The sequence below is a fragment of the Thermobia domestica genome, chromosome 6 (genome assembly GCF_964235325.1).
Source record: "Thermobia domestica chromosome 6, izTheDome1.hap1.1, whole genome shotgun sequence".
NCBI lineage: Eukaryota > Metazoa > Arthropoda > Insecta > Zygentoma > Lepismatidae > Thermobia > Thermobia domestica.
This window is the reverse complement of record NC_137459.1, coordinates 103,592,561-103,604,706: the sequence shown is the minus strand read 5'-3', so window position 1 is coordinate 103,604,706 and position 12,146 is coordinate 103,592,561. Positions and strand designations below refer to the sequence as shown.

Sequence of the window (12,146 nt, the reverse complement as noted above, 5' to 3'; positions counted from 1 at the left end):
CTAAATGCAAAAGCAGTCATAAATACAAGACGAATGTCAAAAAAGGCAGATTTTTTTTTTTAAATGCGGGATTGACAAGATTAATGAAGTTGAACAGGAGCATGCCCTCGTATTCTGTACTAGCAGCAGAGATAGAATCGTCCGAGTAAAGTTGCGTACGTGCGAGTATAAGTAAGGTGAAATGGCTGCCGTAATACAAAATCCCACCAAATGTGAAGTGAGATCTGTCATACAATTTCCGAACACCAAGCAGTGCAACTGACATCTATCGGGAATTGTGTTCCATTTACGGACCGACAGTAATTACTGAAGGGAACATAAAGCAATCGGCAGAGAATTTCGGGAAAAGAGTTCAAATGTTCATGACGATGAGTGTAGCGAAGGCCTAGTGTTCAGACGGACGATTTGGTGTAACGCGTTAACAAAAAGTGCGATCTAATAGTCGGTTCACAATAACTGAATTGGCCAAAGAGTTGCCAGAAGTGTCTGCAAAAACAGGGCATCGAATTGTGAGTGACAAGCTCGGTTACCACAAAAAACTCTGTGCCAGATGGGCGCCAAAAATGCTGAAACGTGTTCACAAAAAGTAAAGGATGACAGCTGCATGTAATTGTTTGGTCCGTTTGGGAGAGGATGTGGATGATCTTTTTTAATTGCATAGCGACGGGGCATGAAACTTGTATATTGTACGCCACTGGGGAATCAAAGCACTAGTCAATCCAGTGGCGACACTCTGGTTCTCCTAAAGTGAAGAAATTCAAACATCATGGCAGCCGTGGTTTGGGACCTAAAGAATGTGATTCTTGTATAATTCGTGAAACCAGGGCGAACAATTACTGCAGATATGTATTGTCAAACATGATAATCTGCGACGTGCCATCCAAAATCGGCGGACAGAAATGTCACAGTCTGGAATTATTTTGATCCATGACAAATCCCGCCCTCAATGGCAGATTATTACATAGAGGGTATAAGAAAGCTTGTGCCACGCTACTATGTTTGGAGCTTCATGGTGACAACGTCGATAAATAGCCACGATATTTACTTGTATATCAATCTTAATAAATTTCTTTTTCTATCATTTTCTTATTGAAAAAATGCCGACCCTTTGATTTTGATATGCGCCTCGTAATTTTACTGCTAGCAATTGATTTACAGCCCTCCATCGAATCGCGTTAATCTCCACCATAGCTATCACCATAACAACAACAACACAGATATGACGTCTGCTCTTAAATAGTTCTTTATTTCATAACAATCATGGATTTTTTGAACCTTCTCAGATGTACTTGCGTCACAAAGACATTTATTTCACAACAAATAGACACAAAAGAAGTACACAGGTAACTATAACATTTAAATCAAGAAAATGCACATTAAGTATTGTTCACAAAGTATGCCACAGCTACAATATCTAAACATGAAGCTCATTTATATCGTCAATCCAAATTTCTTACAGCGAGTGATCAGTCTGAACTAAACTGTTGCTTTAAATTCATCTTAGAATCATGAGACACAGAATGCGGGGAAGCAAGAGCGTCATTTCAGATTTGCTTGAGGTGGGCAAGACCCCCTTGATATAAGTAAAATTTCGCGTTTTTCACTGATTTTCTACTATTCTATTGATAAAATCTATATAAATCTCAAACTCAGGGGGGACAATTGCCCCTCCCTGCCCCCTAAATGACGCCCCTGCAGGGAAGTAAATGAAAAAGAGATGGAAACATGAATAAATTATTTGAAAGAGAAACTAGATTATATTAAATAAGTGTTTGTTCTAAAAAAAAAAAAAAAAAAAAAATCAGTACAAACTTGAGGTTTGGACTGATCTACAGATGTTAAAAGAATTTGATAGGAGGTTTTCAAATTAACTGTTTTAACTGATAATTTCGAGTGATTGTGTAAAGAAAGCTTAGAGAATCAATTGGTCTTATGTACAACCAGGACTACAAACGTTTAGCAAAATTTTAAATTTAGTTTATGAACTATATTTTTGAACTATCTCGTGGTGAAAAGATTATACAAAAAAATATATTTCACCATTTCCTGGTTGTTTTTTTTTCTAAGTCTCTAAGACTGTAAATTATCACTATACCACATACTTCACCGTAGTAAATATAATCCTGTTCAAAACAATCTGGCCAGTCATCTCGTTTTGAAAACCCTTGTATTCTTACCCACAATTGGAATTAAATTAAACAAATATGAATCTTCTTTGGGTAATGGAGGTATTTATTTGGAACAAAAGAACTAGAACTTCTTGTGTACGGTTGCTAGAATATAGTCTTGTAAAGCAAGGTGAGTGGCCATTTTGTAAAACAAGACTATACATGTAACGCAATTTTCTTTTTAATCTTGTATAATAGTTATAGTAGACTAAAAATTCATGCCCGTACTATAGACAATTTCCCCAGACTTCTTTTTACAGAAACTTCACATTCTTTCCTTTGAGCATTATACAGTACATTACAACAATTTGTGCCATAATGATTTCAAAATAAATATACACATTATTAATGATATCCACAACTACATTATTTCTACACATTTTAATTACAGTCATTACGTATGGACAAGGAAAAATATTTTCGTGCCGGAACAACTTATTCCTGTTGTGGTAAACATGAACCTTACGAGTAACAGAGTAATCATAACTTCACTGCTACGATCAACGTATGACAGATATTCACTCGAAATTCAGTGACTTTTTTATGTACGATATATTGAGATTCACTTTTAAAAGGACAGAATAAATTGTAATACTTAATGTACAAGAAGTGTTCACTTTAAAAAGGAAGGAAAAGTTAGGTCGTTATACACATTGTACTCTGCGTTTCGGTTTTAGTAATTTCCCTGGATATTGTGGAGTTCTTGTATGGAAGTTTCACAGTCGTAAATGTGAGATTCAGCTGTAGAGGAAGGGCTAGTCCTTCGAGTTGAATATGACTGAATGTTATTACAGGATAAGAATTGCGATGTTGACTGATTGTGACGGAAGTCAATCGACGAACTTATTCCTAGCTCATATAAACCTGCAATAACAGAAAATAAACAATTACATTCTAATTGAACACTATGCTACTTTGAAAAATACAGTGACTGCCGGTTTCACCATCGAATCATTTAATTTTTGAAGACACAATAACAAGAACTAATAAACGTTAGAGAAATTACAATATCTCGGCAAATTTTGAGCGATAATATGTCTGTGGTGAAACTAACAGTGAAACTTATTACGTTCTAAGCTACAGTCTTATCACTTAAAATTAAACTTTTTTCAATAATATTACATTGGTGACAAATATCCATACTTATAATGGAAGCTAACTTCTCTGTTGCATTTCATTTGTATCTTATGATTCAGTAGAGTACGCGGTATTTCAACAAAAGTGGGAGGGGGACAAGCTCCTAAGTTCATATCATTTCAAGTGTTACAAAGTAAACTAATTATAGAATTGTATTTATAAGAATAAAAATCTGTACAACAATACATTTAAGGCAGTGGCGGCTAATGCCAGTGTTGCGCAATGACGGAAGTTTCTGAAGAAAAAAAATATTAGCAATAGTAGTAAAGATGTGAAGAGTTTTACTTTCTATCACTCCCTTACATACCTTAATTAGTATTTTTGACAATTCTATAAATGCAAAATCCACTAATCCATTTAAAAAACACGAGGAGAAAAAATTCGTCAGAGAGTGTTTAATTTATGTTACGTTGCAGTGAGCATACAACGTCCAGTTTTTTACAGCACGGACAATTAAAGTTAATGTTAAGTATCCTTTTCCTTATTTCAAAACTTAAAGACTCTGATCGTTGCAGTGCTCGTGTAACGTGGCACGGTTCCATGTCGGTCCTGGCGTCCCCCACAAGGGACAAAAAATATTACGATATTATTCTTTCTTTACAACTTTAAAATCAGAGTGGCAACATTGAAAACTGTTTACAGGGGATGATCATAAATGAATTCAATGTTGCCAGTTTGATTTTAAAGTTGTAAAGCAAGAATAATATCGTCATATTTTGTCTCCTGTGGGGTCGCCGGGACCGACATGGTTAGCCAGAAGGCTGTTCGGGCTAGATAAGACCTCTGAATGTTATTTCACTATCAATTAACAAGTGGAGTTCAATGGAATTAGTGATACAAATTACAAAAAAAAAAAAAAAAAAAAAAAAAGATCGCAGAATTGCAAAATAGGAAAGAAACTATGTAGAATTGCAGAAAACAAATGAAAATAAACAAGCATTTACAAGTTCGTTATTAGCTTATATAGATAATGAAGGCTTATTGTACAGTAATTTTTGAACCAAATAATAAGACTATATATACTATCATATTTAAGAATTAGCAATATGATTCCTAATTTCCAAAGACTAAGCGAAATTCGTTGAACATTAACAATGCGTGATTTTGCTTCTGACAAGGAAAAATTCTAGTAAACCTTAGAACCTGAGTTAATGCATTGAAATATCATATTTCTGCTTTCCAAAATATCATCAGAACAGACGTTTAAGTTAAAAATTGTACAGCATCTCCCCTCTGTACATAGTATACATACATACATATATATATGAGTGGTCCTTAATTTTCGATTTCCGAATTTCTTTGCTCGCAACCCCTAAATTGATTCCATTTCGGACCAAATTAACCCCTGAAAAGATTGGCTCAATTGAAAATATTTAACTGACCCCCAAGCGACAAAAACTTCTACTTACGTTTACAGTATATATTATATGGCAAAAATTTGGAATAGACCCTTGTAACTTTGAAACGACTGGAGGGAAAGGTATAATATTTTGCATAGAGATAATAGAGGTAGATCTACATCTGAACCTGAGTAGTATTATGATGGCGGCCATTTTGGAGTCCGCCATCTTGGATTCAGACTAAAAATTTTAAATGGAAATGGCGTCATGTGACATATCATTTGGGGTATTTTTTCACCACTAACACACGTCTGCCTTTATTTTCCACTTATCTCTGATCTTTAGCACCTTTGGCACATTAATATACATGTGGATCATTTTCTGTAACGATACCGGAATGCGCTAGTGTTGAAAGTTTAAATGTGCGGGTACCCCAACTGCAAGTAGCATAGAATAAGTTTCTGGCTTGATGTGCTTTTGTTTGAAAGGTTTATCTAATCCTGGTTGTCCATCGACTAAAGCAATTATCGAACTGAAATAGAGGATGTTACGGATGATATCCGTGTCAGTATGCTGAAATTTATACAATAGATACACCAGAAACACCATAGAGATGGCTATGTTGTTTCTCTATTGAATTTCTGGTGAATCTGTTGTTGATTGTGAGATGGCTGTATTCTTCCTAGGTAGCACCCTTCCACAAGGGGTTTCATTTTGCGTTCCTGGAGTTGTAAGCCATGGTCGGTGGGTGGCAAAGGCTATTTCAATTGAACTGACGAGAAAAGAGAAGAATTGAATCAAGAGACTATGCATTTTCCTTGTGTGAATCTATTCATAAGCTTGGTTTCTTGCACCATTGGCTGTGAAAGTTCTGTATTACGATTACAAGTTTTTACAGAAATTAATCGAATACAAGAAAGTAGATCCAGAAATTAGTAATTGTGTTGTGTAAAAATCGCTAACCATTTATGGAAGCTGTCACCAGAAACTACGGCATTCGCATTCTTTGATGATGAACACGTGACGGAAAAATGGTTTCTAATATAACGGGGAGTACAGAAGAATATGATGCACAAAACGAAGTAAAACAATGCTTTATAAATATTGAAGAAGTCAACAGTTTCAAAGAAAAAGAATTCTCGCATTTCGTTTCCGCAGGTTCGAAGACATGCTTCTCAAGATTTTCTACAGATACAAATTGTCTAAAAACATGCCCATCTTCTTGGAAACAAGATACAATCTTTCAATGGGGGTTGGAAGTATTGAAAGTCATTATATTATGTTGGTGAACGATGTGGCAGAGAGAGGAGTGAAGCTGATACAAGAATACGGGAGCATTCTAACCAAGGCCTTGCAAGGACGAGAAAGAAAATATATGCTGCAGATTGTCAGTGAACACAGGAAAAATACCCAGGTGGTGGGAAAATTGGTTTAATCAGGCCGTAGAATTTGGGTAGTTATTCACAGCCTTCAGATTTTATTATTATTGTCATTTTAAACTTTTACTGTATTAATTATGTTTTGTTTATACGTACTTCATGTAAATAATTTCAACATAGGTTGGTGTGCATTGGGACGGAATTTGCTGTTATACAATAACATTTATAGTTGTTTTCTTCTTACTTTTTTGTAGCTCATATTAAATACTTCTGTAAAGTACGAGAAAAGATAATATTAAGGACATTAAACTGTTATATAAAGGTAATAACTATTACATGATCAGGGATAAGTGAAAAATAGCGACAGATGTGTATTTGTGGTAAAAAGCTATCCCAAAACCATATGTCGCATAACCTTATTTCTATATAAAATTTTGGGTCTGAATCCAAGATGGCGTACTACAAAATGACCACCATCACGCTACTACTCAGTTTGAAGTGTGAATCTATCTCCACTACCCCTGTCCAAAATATGATCATTTTCCCTTCATCCGTTTCAGAGATACAAGGGTCTATTCCAAACTTTTGCCATATACATGCAAAAGTTTATTTTAAAAAAGTATGTCGCTTGGACGTGGGTTAAATATTCTTCAGTTCAGACAATATTTTTCATGGATTAATTTGTTCCGACATGGAACCAATTTAGGAGTTGGGAGTAAAGAAATTCGAAAAAAAAATTCCATATAATTAAGGACCACCCTATATATATATATATATATATATATATATATATATATATATATATATATATATATATATATATATATATATATAATAAATGTGTCATATACATTTGATAACTTTCCATATGGAAGCACAGTGGCTTAGTTGTATAGCGCTTACGTCTAGCGGGTCGGGTCCCTTGTTCGATCCCCGATCAAATAAGTTTGTGGTGAACAACATCGTGTCCGTGGGTTTTCTCTAGGTACTACAGTTTCCCCCACAATCTCACTCCACCAATTTTGCCATCATCATATCTAAATCATCCGTCTCCCTTAGCCTAAAGGGCATAATCGTGATTCGTTACAGCTTCCATAAGATTTAACTTTCCATATTGTAAAATTCTTTCCTTTGTAGGGGTAGGTAGAGCTAGGTTGAGTAAATCAGAGTCCGGAATCGACTCCCACTACCGGTTTATTATAAAAAAAATCTTGTAATAAAATACAACAATATTTATAGAAATATTAAAATACAATATAACTTTCGTTAATGTGAGGTAGAGTAAAAGTAGGCCAAGATCTTATAACCTTAGGACAGGATCTCTATAGAACTCCTGGCAAGCTAGGTAGAGTGGTGTAGAAAACCCCAATGCTCCGAAGCAAGGTGTGATGAGGTTAAGAGTCAGAGTGCCCCGAAGCAGGCTAAGGAACTGAGGTTGGGGTCCCAACAGAGCTCCGAGCAAGCTAAGACGGCTGGAAGGGAAGCCTAAATTTCCGTAACAAACTAAAGGCTTTGAATTTGGGTTTCTCTAGAGCTCCAGGAAAGCTAGAAGAGGGGTGACTAGTCGCAGACTGGTGACTGTCCATTGAATCATCTTCGTTATATAGTTGCTCCGGGCGGCGGTGGCGCTGCTACACTCTTCTCGTCATGTGACTTGCAGGTGGTGCTGGTGGTCCGTCGTCTGGCTCGGTAATAATCCAATGTGAGGTTTAGTACTCCATATACATGTGGTTGTTGTTTACAACCAGGAGCATGTATTACGTTTATAAACACAAGCAAGTGGTACGTTACAATATATTAGTCCAGTCAATTTAGGTGAAAAAAGCGCTTAATATCAAACTAACTGTAAAAGAAATAAAGTAAGGTTTTTTAGACTTGGAATAATATCCCCAATAACATATCAAAAGTCTACAGAAATCCGAGCATGGGAAAGCAGCCATGTTGGCCGCCGTCTTGGATTTACTCTTAAAATCTATAAAATGCAATTATTGTTCCAATTAACTTCAAATCTCTATCGAAAATAAAGTTTTCGGAACTATGAACGCTATTTTAAGACATTTACGAACATTTTAACCAGTAACAATCTTGAAAAAGGCATTTGATATGTTTGTTGAGGTCGTTTTCTTGATTATAACTTAATACCCTGCAGTTTCTTTTTATTTCTTACCACTGTTAAAATTTATTCGTTTTCGTTTTGTTTCACGTGCTGATTATTTTGAGCTGTTTAATTATCATGGATGAGAATGTAATAGTGAAATGTGCCTTTGTGACAAAAAAAAAAAAAAAAAAGTTATCTGAGGAGCGAATAGTGACGTGTCGAGCAAAGAAAGTGAGTAAATCAACAAAGCAAGTGAATGAAGATGAAGTGATATACAAACTCAAGAACAGAGTGTTATTTTAAACCACTGAAAAAAAAACTTTACCAATAATAAACTTGAGAAAGGTTTTTGATATATTTGTTGAACTCTTTTCCTTCATCATAATCCTATGCAGTTGCTTATCATAAATATTGTTAACGATTTTTTCACCTATTGTTTTTTATAAGCTGATGTAATTATCATGGATAAAAGTGTAGATGTGAAACGTGTCCTTTGACAAGAACTTATCGGATGAACAAACTGTGACATTACGAAGCAAAGCAAGTGAGGGAATAAACAAAGCAAGTGAATCAAGAGGAAGTGATATACGAACTTAAGAAGGACAATCCGTTCATGTGAACTGTAGGATAACATGGTGTAATCCAAAGAACATTAAGGCTTTCAAAAGGAGAAAGTCATTTGTTGGTACTAGTAATGAACCTGTGCTTCCATCACAAGTGGGGAAGTTTCAATTCAATAAGCATTGTCTGTTTTGTGGACAGAAAGCCAAATTCGATGGTAGAAAGAGACGATATGATGTTTTCCCAGTTCGAACTCATGCATTGCATGCTACCATAATGAATGTATGAACCAGTAGGGACGATGAATGGAGTAAATAATTGTCTGCAAGACTTCTGTTTGCTAAGGATCTTCCAGCCGTAGATGCAGTTTACCACAATCAATGTAACGTAAACTTCAGAAACGGAAAAGCAATTCCAACGAGGTATGTGCCAAAAAGTGAAGCAACAAAAGATAAACTGCAACTGAAAGGCCGACCCCAGGAGGATGTAAGAATGAAAAGTTTCTTTGCTGTCATGCAAGACCTCAAAAATAATTATGAAGACCAAATGACCATATGCGACTTAGTGAAAAAAGTGGAAGCAAATCTGGAGTCTTCTGGTTCCGAATATCTCGCATATTCTGAACAGTATATGAAAGAGAAAGTCACAGAATTATTTGGGGATGATGTAATATTTACAAATATGAAAGGACGAGTAAATGTTGTAACACTTCGAGCAAATGCTTCTTCAATTCTTCAGCAATACTAATACTCCAAAAGGTGAGAATGAAGAAGATGAACAACATAGGATAATTGAAACACCTGAAAAATTAATTAGAAACGATGTGAAATCGTGAAACACCTAATGATCATTATCCACTGACTGAAGATATGGCTTCTGTAGACAAAGCAATGAATCTGTTGCCTGACTGTCTTCAAGCGTTTATGAAAACAGTAATTGGAGTAAAAAACTATAAAAAGTCGGCTTCTATAGGTCAAGCAATAATGCAAGCAATATAACCAAGATTCTTTGTAGCGCCTCTCCAATTGGGACTGGCAGTTCAAACGCGCCATCATTTTGGTTCAAGGATTTTGACAAGATTCTTTACACCAGCATAGTTTCTGCTTCTCCTATAGCGAAGTACAGAAGTATGAGAGGAGTGCAGCAACAACGTCACACTTTGATACATTGATAGATTCGCATCAGTTTGTTCAGTATTTTGCAGACAATATAGACCAGAACATTAACACACTAGATGGTCATAGCACCTTCCGTGGTATGAGCTCCATAGCAGTATACAGAGCAGTTCCCAAGAAAGTACTCACAACACACCATTTTTGTACTGCAAGAAGAATAAAATTTACACAGTATCAGACACCCAAATTACTTACAAAGTTCAAGTTCAAAGAGTTAGAATGCATGAGGTCTTCAGAAGAGCCTCTGAAACTACAGTCTGATACCCTTTGGAAACTATCACCATATGTAGCATATCCAAGACCAGGATGGCCTGGTTTTATGCACATGATTCATAAAGGTCACCAGCACCCAGACAAGTTATCAATTGTATTCTTGCCTATTATTGATGTAGAACCCCAAATATATCTTGTATATATTATACTCTTCTCTTTCTGAATGACCAAACAAATAGGAACAATTGCACATCAATCATAACATTCGATCAACTGTTGCGAAGGAAGGCTTTAAGCATTATTAAAAATGAAGCCGAAAGAAGTAATCCTTCTACTTTGAGGTTTACATACGGCTTTCTGGGATGTATAGGTTACATGATGATAAACTCTGGTTTGAAAGAAATTTTCCAGCAGATATATGGCAATAACGCAGTACTTCATATGCTTAGTGGGAAGGCTGTATCAAGAGCAAGAAGAGGACACAGGTTAGTAGATGCTGATTTGAACATATTATCAATATAAGATGTTTTGAAAATACCTTTGCCACATCAATGGATAACTCCTACCAGTCAGGAACAGTATGACACAAATCAGGAGCTGCCAGTTTCTGCAAGGGATGAGATGAATGATCTTATTGTCAGTGTTGGAGAAATATATAATAAAGTAATGTCTGATGATGGTGAAGATCAATATTTGGAAGATGGGTCAAGTACCTTATTACTAGATATAAATAGTAAACTAGAAAATGCAAGTACAAGGTGGTAAGCAGAACCGGTAGATTATGGGTGCAGTACATGAAAATGGTCGACATTTTAAAGAATTTCCTTCGGGGAGAGCGCACCGGCGACCGGAAACTACATTTGTTAACTCTAGAGAATGTGCTACCATACTTTTCTGCAGCAGAGCACAATTTGAAGCACAGTCTATGCACACCTTCAAAAAATTCCAGAGATTAAGAAGTATCACTAGATCGTGTACGGCAAGTTCCAAAAAGGTTTACATGTAGCTCGTCGTAGTAACGAGTATTGGGCATATTTTTTCAGTGATCTTATCATAGATCAGGCACTGATGAGAAGCATGAAATCTACAGGAGGGTTAACTAGAGGAAGAGGAATGCCAGAAGCACAGAGACAAGTATGGGTTCAATCCATGATTCCTTGTACAGAGGTCAACAATGCCATGCAACAATTCACTACTGTCTTGTACAATACCAGTGAACAACACAAAGGAGCTTCATACACCAGACAGACAAGGGACTGCTCAGATACCAAGAAAATCTTGACATTTCTATTAGATCGAAGCCCATTCATTCCTGACGAACCTTTGCGTAGTTTGGCATCAAGAGTGGTTCCTCATAGTAATGCCAACGTTGACAAAGCAAAACAAGTTGGTAATCTAATTGTTCAGTTCAGGCATTGTCAGAACATTTGGAACTATTCATTCAAACGAAATTTACAGGCTGTTACAATGGGATTGAAGAATGTTAAAAAGTACGTCAAGATGTCAATATTGACCCACAATTGCTATTCCAAAGACTTGCTTTTGTTTCTGAAAAACAGAACATAGATAAGAGGAGCATATTCAAGTATGAACTCTGCAGCTATCCAACATCTTTGTTTGTCGATTCAGTTCTTCCACAGGAAGCAAATAAATCGCTTCTGGCCAATACCATTTGGGCCAAGGTGGAGAAATGTCAAATGTCTGCAGCAGAAACACCACTTTCAGCACCCCTCGATGGAGGTGCTTTACTACATCGATTATCATGGTCAGTTGGTATGCTGTTCTCAGACATCTGTAATAGCTATACAAACTACGTTCTGGAAAGGTATGGTAAATCGGTTGTGATTATGTTTGATGGATATTTGGATGGTCCTTCCATTAAGGACGTAACTCATATTAGAAGGAGCGAAGGTAAAAGTTCCCCTAACGTTTTATTTTCTATGAACATGAAACCGATAATGAAAAAGATCTACTTCTGTCAAACAAAATGAATAAGCAGTGTTTTTTAATGATGCTTAGTGAAAACTTTGAAAGTATTGGATGCTAGACAATACATGCACGAGGAGATGCAGACC

The 12,146-nt window shown here is 36.0% G+C and overlaps 1 protein-coding gene across 1 annotated transcript in view; it reads right to left on the bottom strand.

The window, feature by feature from the left end:
- Window positions 1-1,230: 1,230 nt before the first annotated feature.
- Window positions 1,231-12,146, bottom strand: part of LOC145687713 (galanin receptor 2b-like) — a 203,198-nt gene continuing 192,282 nt past the window's right edge. Inside the window, exon 6 of the mRNA XM_081761166.1 lies at window positions 1,231-3,032. Coding sequence (XP_081617292.1) covers window positions 2,842-3,032 — 191 coding nt within the window. The 3' untranslated portion in view covers window positions 1,231-2,841. The remainder of the gene's footprint in view (window positions 3,033-12,146) is intronic.